Genomic DNA, 11460 nt, shown 5'->3' with positions numbered 1-11460 from the left:
AATTCCTTGGGTTCATCGTCACCAAAGATGGATTCAAGGTAAACCCGGAAAAAGTGCAGGCGATCGAGCGCATGCCATCGCCTGCATCGATGAAAGATATGCAACGCCTGGCCGGAAGGCTGGCGGCACTCAACAGGTTCTTGGCTAACCACGCAGCCAAGTCATACCCTTTCATCAAGACCCTGCGAAGCTGTTCAAAGAAAGAACAATTCCAGTGGACCACAGAGGCTGAAAAGGCCTTCCGGGAAATGAAGGAGTGTTTGATACAACTCCCAACACTAACCGCACCATGCAAAGATGAGCCACTCATCTTATACCTATCCGCTGCAGACAACGCAGTGGGCGCGGTATTAATAGTGGAACGAGCGGGGGTTCAAACACCCATCTATTATATCAGCAAAATGCTCAACGACCCGGAGACGAGATACTCAATAATGGAAAAATTGGTACTAGCACTGGTACATGCTTCAAGACGGTTACGACGCTACTTCGTAAACCACATCATCACAGTGCTAACCAATTACAGGATCGGCCCGATCCTGTCCAAACCCGACATCTCTGGGAGATTAGCAAAATGGGCAATTGAGCTGGGCGCACATACGATACATTACAAACCGCGCCCTGCCATCAAAGGCCAAATCTTAGCTGATTTCGCCGCTGAAGTACCAGCGGATCGCATCCAAGAATGCGAAGAATCCCAAAATCCTGCGCCCCCACCACCCTCCTCAGAAGTATGGGCACTATTTACCGATGGTGCATCCAACGAGGATGGCGCGGGCGCAGGTCTGCGACTCGTCAGCCCTGACGGCCAAGAGCTTACATATGCCATCCGCCTCGATTTTAAAAGCACCAACAACGAGGCAGAATATGAAGCACTATTAGCCGGGCTACGTTTAGCAGTCAAAATCGGCGTGCAACATCTGGAAGCGCACGTCGATTCCTTGTTAGTTGCGGGCCAGGTACGCGGCGACTATGCCGCCAAAGGGGATATCATGATCCTCTACCTCGAGCAAGCCCTGCAGCTAAAATCCAAATTCGCTTCATTCAATATTCGACACATTAATCGAAGCGAAAACAAATCTGCGGATGCACTATCAAAACTTGCATCCACCAGCTTCCAACACTTGGCAAAGGAGGTACGTATCGAGATTTTGCAAAATCCTTCGGTTCCTCTACGCCAGGTCAGTGTCATCCAATACGGGACAACGTCATGGATGACACCAATTATCGCATACCTTCAGTCAGGTGTGACTCCCGAGAGCAAAACAGAGGCACGTAAGTTGCAATACAAAGCGTGCCACTATCAAATGGGAGACGGTATCTTATACCGAAAGTCATACCTCGGACCGCTCCTCCGATGCGTTAATCCACAAGATGCCACATACCTTATCCGAGAGATACATGAGGGCATATGCGGCATACATGCCGGACCACGCATGGTCGTGGCAAAAATCATGAATGCCGGGTATTACTGGCCCGGCATGCACCTGGACGCCGTCAAAGAATTACGCAAATGCATGGACTGCCAGCGCCATGCACCAAAAACTTTGCGGCCAAAAAACAATCTGGTCCCCGTCACTACTGCATGGCCTTTTCAAAAATGGGCGATCGACGTAGTGGGACCATTCCCGGACGCACCAGGTGCAGTTAAATTTATCATAGTGGCGGTTGATTACTTCACAAAATGGGTAGAGGCGAAACCACTCGCTTCAACCACTGCTATGATAACAAGAAAGTTCATTTGGGAGCACATCATCTGCCGTTTCGGTTTACCAATGTACATTGTTACCGACAACGGCACCAACTTCGCTGCCGACGAATTCCAAAAATGGCTAGAAGAGCTGAACATCAAACACATATTCTCGTCAGTCGCACACCCGCAAGGGAACGGCCAAGTCGAGAGTATAAATAAAGGCCTAGTCGACGGAATCAAAGCGCGATTGGGAACAGCCAGGCGTGGCTGGGTCGATGAACTCCCAAGCATCTTATGGGCTCACCGCACTAGCCCAAAAACAAGCAATGGGGAAACACCTTTCAGCCTCGTCTACGGGTCTGAAGCGGTGATACCCGCGGAAATGGGCCTCCCATCTCCTAGAATGTTGGCTATCGAAAAGCTAGACAACAACAGGGAACGTAGGATCGATTTGGACCTCCTAGAAGAAAGGCGCGAGAACGCCGCCATCAACGAGGCCAAATACAAATCCAAACTGGAAAAGTATTACAACGCGCGAGTCCGCGTTTGTACTTTCACTCCAGGGGACTACGTCCTACGTGACAACGAGGCATCTAATGCCGAGCGCCCAGGAAAACTTGCCCCCAAGTGGGAAGGACCCTACCTCATCAGCGAGGTCTTAGGGAAGGGCGCATACAGGTTACAAACACTAGAGGGCGAACCTATCGCCAGAACATGGAACGCACAACAGCTTAGACGCTGCTATATGTAAGCTATGTTCTTACACTCTCTATGTAACCTATTGGGCCGCAGGCCATTTGCAAATAAATAAATAAGCAATTTTCTACATTATTGTTTGTTATTACTATTACAAATGCGTGTTCCACTTTGCGGTATCCCAAAAACAGATTGGCAAAATCTTCATTCATGATACCCATACAAAGTGGTAACCACACACAAATATTGTAATAGGCCAGCAAAAGACAAACAGACTTGCATGTTTTATCCGGCCGGATACACAAGTTTTTGTTAAACACAATTCCTGAGCCCCAAAAAGGCAAACAATGGAATTGACGCGGACTCATACGACAAAGGTATGGAGTACACTCGACCCCATTCACAAATGGGTAGAGTTCCGGTAATATAAGCTTTTACAAAGTTAAGCAATTCTAAAACCCTCACACGGTAAATAACAGAATTGATGCATACCCATACAACAAAAGTATGGAGTATACTTGACCCCGTTCATAAATGGGTAAAGATTACGCATACACACGTTCAGACATGCAAGAATTAAAAACACTTGTACAAACTGAACAAAGAAACTTTATATTCAAAAAATTCAAGTATCCACATGATGCTTACGGAATTTACATAAAGTTCCTATTCTATACAAGAGGAATACAAAACAGGAGGCACACTAGCCAACCTAAACCCTATTTTGTACCGCTGGTCCCCGCGTCTCCTCCGACACCACCAGCGGGTTCTTCCTCTTCCACATCCGGATAAAGCATCCGCAAGCGGTCGACATAGTCCGCAACCTCCAAACACTCGTCCAGCTCCCCTACACAGGCAAGGGGCGTGTCATAAAAGGAGGCTACGGCCGCTTTCAGACGACCCTCGGTATCCACATCACGGAACCCGGATGCCTCATCAGTATAACCGCCTGCGGACAATACATTGATATGCCCAATGCAGCGGTTATAACCAGCCTTGAAGCCAGCATCACGCGCACGTTCCTTAACCAGGTCCAAACCTGATGAGGTCTCAGGGGCGTTCATGATAGCCTCGACAATCTGCAATAAAAGAATCATAAGTCTTGCAATACTAATCCACGCCAATATAAAGGCAAGGGATACTTACACGCGCGATGCCGTGAGTCCGCAACCACTCACGGTCAGCTTCCAGCTGGTTAAAAGAGGACACCAAGACATCCTTGGCCTCAACGGCAGCGTCGGCTCGCTTCTCCGCATCAGACACGCGGGCAGTAAGGTCCGTAACCGCGACCTCCCGGGCCTGAACCTCAGCCTGTTACAAGAACAGCAAACAGTTCACTCAATGAATATTTTCAAAACAATAAAGACGAAAGCAACAACGCTAAAGAAACATACCTGCAGGCTTTCAACAACTTTGCCTAAACGAATGCGCTCCGCATTCGCCTCTTCAAGAGCCTTAGAAGCACGGCTCTCCTTCTCTGCGGCCTCTTCATGGGCCTTTGAGGCACGAGCCCCGGCTTCTTTGGCCTCTTCAAGGGCCTTCAAGGCGTCGGCCTTCGCCTGCAGCGCCTTCACAGAAATGGCCTCAGCCGCAGCCTTCTCTTGGCTCAAGGTAGCATTCGCTGCCTTGGCATTTGTCAGCTCCTGCCGAGCATGAAACAGAATGTCATTCTGCTTAGCCCATGATTCGTTCCACTTCTTGCGCTCGTTGGATGAAATTTTCCTCCCAACGCTTTGCGCTCGTCAGCAAGAAGTTTAGCAAGGGTACGCACCTGTTTTAGCTGGGCAGCGGCAGCCCATTCAGAAGTCAGTTTCTGCTTTTCAAAAGCAGCCTTGTCTTTCTCGAGCTGCTCCGCACCCGCACGAGCAGCCTCGATCAACTTCTCGGCTTCCGCCCGCATACGAGTGGCCTCCTCCTCGCGACGGCCCAGCACCTTATAATCTTCCAAAATGGCATTAGCCACAATGGAAGTCCCCACCAGCATCGATGAAAGCTGGTTAATACGCAGCTCTCGGGGCGCGGCACGGGCACGCTCGACTTCAAACGGGGTCCCCAGACCACCCAAAATCTCCCTACATGCCGCAGGGTCGTTAGAAATATCATCCCCCTGCATAACAGTCCAGGGGGGTCGGTGGTACACCATACTGCGACCCGGGGAGTAGGTGCGGTAATAATACTCCAATTCAGACTCTCCAGGCTGAATTGGAGGCCCGTCATAACCCGCACCACCGGCAGACGAGCCGCTACCTTTCTCCCCAGCAGGAGACTTCTGCGGCTCAGCATCCTGCTGCCGCACCTCAGCATCAGACTTCTGCTTACCGGCATCTGAAAACCTCAAGTTCAATCCGTCACCCTCATCAGGAGAGATCAGATTGTCCGAGGAGTCCACAGTGTCAAAAATCCGGTCAGCAGTCGCCTCCACCGTCTTCTCCAAAGGGGGATCACGAACTGGCCCAGCAAAAGGGGCCGCAGGCTCCTTAGGCGCGACCTTCTCCTTCAATACACCCGCACCCGCGGCAGCGGTGTGCGGAGGAGACGCAGGAATGTCAAAAAAAGAATACCCCGCATCTCGGGATTCTGCAATACAAAGAGTATTCAATGAGTATTTCCCACCCATGGTACATACAAAACAAAGAAAAGGGATATACTTACCAGCAGCAGCTGCAGGGTTCTTCTGCACCGGAGCAACTCTCCTGGTCTGCAGTCTCCGCCTCTTCGGTTCACCACCACCAGCAGCTTTCTGCTCTGGCCCCCTTTTCTCTCCAACAACGGGGGAACCACAGCAGTTCCACCCGCGGCCGCACCACTACCTATAACACCCAAACCCTCAAGGGTGTCAGATACTACGACGTAATCGGTATATCCCCGAGAACAAGATTGATAGGTACCTGCGGCTTCGAAAACGGAAGAAGGGGCAGCTGAGCCTTCAACACTCCCCTTGCCACGACCCCGCACGGTCTTTTTTACCGTTTTCTTCTCCACAGTCTTTTTGGGGACGCGTTTCTCAAACTTCCCCAAATCCGCAAGGACACCTGGATTCACACAATCAACAGGACCAGTCAAAAAGATAAACTGAAAAAACTAATGCCACGTAAGACGTACCTCTTGCGTCTCCCGGAACCGGGGCTTCCAGCACCGCTTTCGATGGTACGCGGAAGTTCTTCAGAATTTCAAGGTTGAAACCTTTCTTCAGCTCAACCGCGATCAGTTCAACCTGGCCCTTGAAATCAGGCTCAAACATCCTCCACAAGCCAACCGCATCCGCTGATACATGCATGCAGGTTATCACAAAGGCTTAGGAAATAAGGAAAATAACAAAGGGTAACGAACTTACCACCACCCTGTTCCCGCAACACGGGCCTTTCCTTCCTATCCGGTCTAGAGAGCATCATCCGCAATATCCATAGTTGGTCATTATCCAACTTCTTGAGTTCAATAGGCCGCAGCCTAGAGAACCAGTCCGCGGTCTTCGCGGAAGCAACAGGAATATCTTCATCGGAAACTCCAACATCGACGTTCCTGAAAGACATGTTAGCATAGACCGCACAGGCTTTCACGTAGAAGAACCTCTTCTTCCAGCCTGTCACACCCTTAGGGGGTGTCATCAACTTCAGACTCCCATGCCTTTGAGTGAACGAGAAAAACCGGTGTTCACCGTCAACTGGTAGAAACGCCGGAAATTCTCCACTGAAATGGGCAGGCCATGGGCACGGAATGTGTACTCAAAATTCCGAATTCGGAACATTCCGAAAGGACTAAGCTGGGAGATATGGAGGTGATAATACTCCAATACCTCCGCCACAAACACCGTCACCGGCAACCTAAGGTTACCGTGGGTGAAAAAATCCGCCCACAAGGTTATATAACCGGCCGGAGCATCGGCACCGGTGTCCCCCACTTGTGGGTAAGTAGCATTCCAGTCTTTGGCCATCTGAACAGTGGCCATCAGGGTTTTAAAACTACCTTTTGTCCACTTCAACACCGGTAACCCACCACCGGGAACATCAACATCATCATCCTCGTCTTCTTCCTCAGCCACTATCGGCTGTTCAGGGTTTTCACCCTCCACATTGTGTGGATTCGATGGTTCAGCCATCAAAAATATTCAAGAAACAAAAGATGGTGAACAGAAACACTAGAAACCTCACCGGAATTTCAGAAAAATCGTCGGAGAAGACAGATGACAACTTTCTCTCAAACGGCAAATTTTTTGAATTTTCGACCAAGTGAGAGGAAACCACAAACGGTTTTCCCCTTATATACCCATCGCAATTAATGCGGAGGGAGAAAGCAAATCATCACGTTCAAAAAGAGCGTATCTTGCAACAACACGTGTCGAGCGCCGTTTTAGCTGACGGTTATCACGCGCGCGTGGCCGCCCACGCGCCTGACAAAGAAGACGTTTACACTCCCTGCTACAGTGCATTTAATGCCTCGGGCAGTGCAAATGTCCTTTCATTTCAGCACATGCAGAAACGTCTCACCAACTTCTACCAACTCACACGTGCGATCAAGCCACGTAGGCAAGAAAAAGCGACAACATTATCCAAAAAACATAAGCGGCATGCGGTTTTTCTGGTTTACCGCACCATAACCCATACCGCATGTCGTTTTTTTATATACCCTAAAAAATAGGTAGAAATATATCTATCTATACTATAAAGGGATATATTACCTTTTCCGCATCACTCACGAGCACACGTGAAATATGCGGAAGTGACACACATGAACCCATTCAGATGTGTCAGATGCTCAGAACCAGTGTTGTTCTTTGGACTGAACCGCATCTCAGGAACAGGCAAAGCGCATTGCCTTCCTTTTCTTCAAGCTTCAAATCCCTCCTGTCCGGTTCACAACCACAGAGGGTGCATGAACAACTTCTTCAGAAAAAAGAAGGAACGGAATCTACGCGCCCGCACATCAGCAGCCCTGACTCCTGAACCTTCAAGAGTTACATCCGTGCAACAAGCACACTTTGAGCGAATATGGGGCTGCAACATCGCAGACACCCATAAAGAGCTACAGACATAACCATAGCTTCCGCAGAGTGGTTGCTACGAAAGAGCAAAGCTCACTCCACATCACCGAACGAGGCTACCTCGTTATAAACTCGGTATTGGAGCGTGAAGGAAAGTGGCTCCAGAAAGAACGCAGATACGTGCTCTAAACAAGCACTTATCAAGCAGCAAGTGTCCGAACAGCCGTAACAAGTCTGCCTATGACTTTGTTTACCTGCCAACGGACCGCGGTAACAAGTCTGCTTAGGACTTTGCTTACCTACCAATGGATCGCATGGAATAAACAACGATGGGCATCCCCTTGCCTATGACCATGTTTATTTACCCATAGTTTAGATCCACATTGTTCGACCAAACAGGGCCAACAATGACGCAACGAAGTAACCGCAAAGAACGTACGGTTACTTGAGAGCTATCAAGACGAACATGAACACCCCACCAAAAAGGGATGGTCATCTCATCATAGGATGCTGAACATAGAACTTGAGCAAAGTTCTAACACAACATCCAAACCTTCAAACCCGACCGCAAAGGTTGGTTTACAAGTTTTTCTTTTCTTCTTCGTGCACCATTCTGGCAAATGGTTCGAAGAAGAAACCACCTCCAAGAGGTTCGAAACATGTGCAAACCTTCGAACCACCATCCAAGAGGTTGGTTCGAAGTTTGTGCAGCATTACTATGAAGGTCCCTAACAGGCCTTCAACACAACAACAGGTGGCAACCCACCTGATGACATGCAACGGCTGAGAATTTCGCATCAAGCGAAACCCCTTCACCGGTACGGAAGAGGCATAGCCGGATTTTTTACCAGATCACCAGTTTGATCTGGCCTAAAATTTTCTCCAGACTGCCACACTACCTTCCTACACCATAAGTCCAGTACTCCTCCCACGTGCAACTTGCACAAGGTAGCAACACTAGACTGGGGGGACTTGAAGGGGTATGGTCCCAAAACGACCATTACCCGCATCAAACAAACCCCTACCAGTAAGCAAACCGCACCCATGCGGTCACATCCTTCGAACCCATTCGGTTCGAAGATGAATAGCTTGACCCAAGTACGAAAGAAGATGAACATATCGATGCGGCTGGCACCGCATCATATGGCCATTTTCGTCACGACAAGGGAAGCGAGCAAATAGTCTCCACATACGATGATGCGGCCAACACCGCATCTCGCGTATTTCTTGATCACAAGTAGGAGACGCGGTAACTTCAGGCGTTACCGCATGCAGCGATGCGGCTCGCACCGCACCCTGCATATCCAACAAGTGGACTGACACGCCAGGCAAGTGGCTGACACCACGAGGCAAGTGGCGCCGGCGACAGTCCCCTGTCAGAGCTATTAAAGCAATGGGCTGACGTGGCGTAACCCCCACGGCCGGCGAGACTGACACACCTGCAACGGTGCAGCTCGTCGTCAGCCCATCCATCAATCTCCTCCTTCACTCCCCGGCTATAAATACCGACCCCAAACCAGGTTTGAGGTATCTCTTCACAACTCTCTAACTACTACTATTATCTTGCTTTGCTTCCCAAGCAAACTACTGATTCTCACGCCGGAGAGTGGTAACAAGGAGCACCCCCCACCCCATCCTCCTTGTTACGAGTCACGGCTTGTTTCCTTGTGCAGGAGATCATCCACCGGTGACCCAGCCAGCGATCTCCGAGAGGAAGGGATTAACCCTTCTTGACGAGACCAGTGTGTTAACCCTGCCCGGTTAACCATTGTTTCATCAGACACTAAGACCTAACCATGTGTCTATCCGACAAGTTATTCACCAAACTTTCTTAGACTGAGTGAGATGTCAACATTTTTAATTAAACATTAACTTAACGACCCATTGGTGATTAATTATCCAAATGTTACCATATATATATATATATATATATTTTGACACAAAATATACATAATAACACATAAGTCCACATAATACCGCGATCCCATGCCGAAGACGTGTTTAACTACCCTTGTCTACACATGACCAGCCCGGTTTATAAATATATGTATTTCCTCCAAAAATAATATATAATTATATCATGAAATAGCATTTCACAAACCAGAAAACCGAACATGAACAAGTAACTATATTAATTCTAAAAATAAATATAGAGCTTTATGAAGCACGATATATACCCGAAAAATCATATATTCTATATTTATCCAAAGCCGTTCGTCAACACAAACCCACCACACGTATACTTATACATATACAAATATGTACATACATACACTGAGCATGTAATATATATATATATATATATATATAGGGTAATGCTAGACAAAAAACCCTAAAATTCTTAGAAAACTCTGGAAACCCAAATCTCCCCCCATTTTTACCCAACCTCCCGACATTTTTTTTTTGAAAAAAATTACACATGTAATATACATGTTTTAGAGTGTTTTGGGCCAAAAAAAAAACAAAAAAAGCGCCGAAGGGATTTTTTTTTAAAAAAATAAACAAAATTCAGTGCCTAACATGTGTTAGACAAAAATGCTGAAAGTTGCTAATTTTTTTTTAAATTATCCCTTCGGTGCTTTTTTGATTTTTTTGGCCCAAAACTCTTAAAAACATGTATATTACATGTGTTATTTTTTTCAAAAAAAAAAAAAATGTCGGGAGGTTGGGTTTTCTAGGGTTTTTTATATAGATAGGGTTTTCTATCTAGCCCTACCCTATATATATATAGGATCATTACAGAACACTATTTATTGCGAGAACAAAAAGAATAACTCTAAATCACTAAATTTTGTGATTTAAGGTTCATATATATATATATATAGAGAGAGAGAGAGAGAGGATCATTACAGAACACTATTTATTGCGAGAACAAAAAGAATAACTCTAAATCACTAAATTTTGTGAATTAAGGTTCATATTTTTTGAATTTTATGTTTCTTACACTTATATGGGTATGATATATACATAAAAAAACCATATATTTTTACCTACACATAGCCTACATACATGTAGCTAATTTAACCTACACATAACTTACATATGTGTAGGTTATATAAAAACAGAAAATTTTTCATATTTTGTTTTGAATTCTAGTGTGAAACACTAAATCTTACATTTGTAACATTTTCATTTACTTTTTAGGCTTTTAGGATTGAAGAAATGGGTGACTCATTTTGTTCTGCGTGTTCTCGCAATATTTAGTGTTCTAGTGTTCTCGCAATATATATATAGGGGAGGATTATCTTGAGAACGCTAAATATTGCGAGAACTGTGAGAACGAATGAAAAAACCAATCAAAACCGATTTTTTTTAAATATTGCGAGAACTGTGAGAAAGAATGAAAAAACCAATCAAAACCGATTTTTTTTAATACAAACCTCACTGTAATAAAAATACAACATCAAAAAAGAATTTACCGCATCAAATAATTCATTTCTCCTCTCAAAATCACTCTTACTAGATTTTTTAGACATGTGTAAATATAATAAATTTACACATATGTAAATGGCAAACTTACACATGTATAAATTTTCTTTATTTTCGAATTCACGAAAATTTAAACGTGTAAAATTAATTTCTAACATTGTATTCGAATAATAATGATAAGTGTAAAAAGAAATTTTCAATTTGAATTGTTTTTGACCAAGTTCTCGTGGTTTTTTCATTCGTTCTCACGGTTCTCGCGATATTTAGCGTTCTCATTTAAACCCTCCTCTATATATATATATATATATATATATATATATATATATATATATATATAGTGGAGGGTTCAAATGAGAAGAATTTTTTTGTAAGAAGAAAAAAGAAGAAATTTCAACCAACAAGAATGCTTCATTTTACTTCATTTAATATTTGCATTTAATTTTAATATAAGAGTATATTGGTAAACTTACATAAATCATTAATTTGTATTCTTCCCCTTTAATAACTAATTAAATTAAATTTGTAAATCCTTTTCAAAATATATACTTTTTCCAAACTAAAAAACAACTTATTTTAAAGTGTAGAATAAATTACTAGTTGTGTAGGATAACTTATGAGTTGTGTAGGATATATTTCGAGGTGTGTAATATAAATTTTGGTTGTG

At 45.2% G+C, this 11460-nt stretch overlaps 1 protein-coding gene across 1 annotated transcript; it reads right to left on the bottom strand.

Moving 5' to 3' along the window:
- Positions 1-5176: 5176 nt before the first annotated feature.
- Positions 5177-6026, bottom strand: LOC110914292. The gene is made up of 2 exons (XM_035983690.1): positions 5724-6026; positions 5177-5653 (listed from the first exon to the last, which is right to left on the bottom strand). Exons 1-2 carry the CDS (start codon positions 5992-5994, stop codon positions 5436-5438), a joined length of 489 nt encoding a protein of 162 aa, XP_035839583.1. The 5' UTR covers positions 5995-6026; the 3' UTR covers positions 5177-5435.
- Between the last annotated feature and the right edge of the window lie 5434 nt (positions 6027-11460).

This window comes from Helianthus annuus, chromosome 15 (assembly GCF_002127325.2).
Source record: "Helianthus annuus cultivar XRQ/B chromosome 15, HanXRQr2.0-SUNRISE, whole genome shotgun sequence".
NCBI classification, from domain to species: domain Eukaryota; kingdom Viridiplantae; phylum Streptophyta; class Magnoliopsida; order Asterales; family Asteraceae; genus Helianthus; species Helianthus annuus.
The sequence above is the reverse complement of the archived record's forward strand: the minus strand, read 5'-3'. Positions and strand labels throughout refer to the sequence as shown.

What these genes read in the sequence shown, in the direction of transcription:
- LOC110914292 (XM_035983690.1), bottom strand. Translation starts at nt 5,994, where the DNA reads ATGACACCCCCTAAGGGTGTGACAGGCTGGAAGAAGAGGTTCTTCTAC. An exon ending in GTTGCGGGAACAGGGTGGTG is followed by an intron (nt 5,654 to 5,723) that starts GTAAGTTCGTTA and finishes TGCATGTATCAG; the next exon opens with CGGATGCGGTTGGCTTGTGG.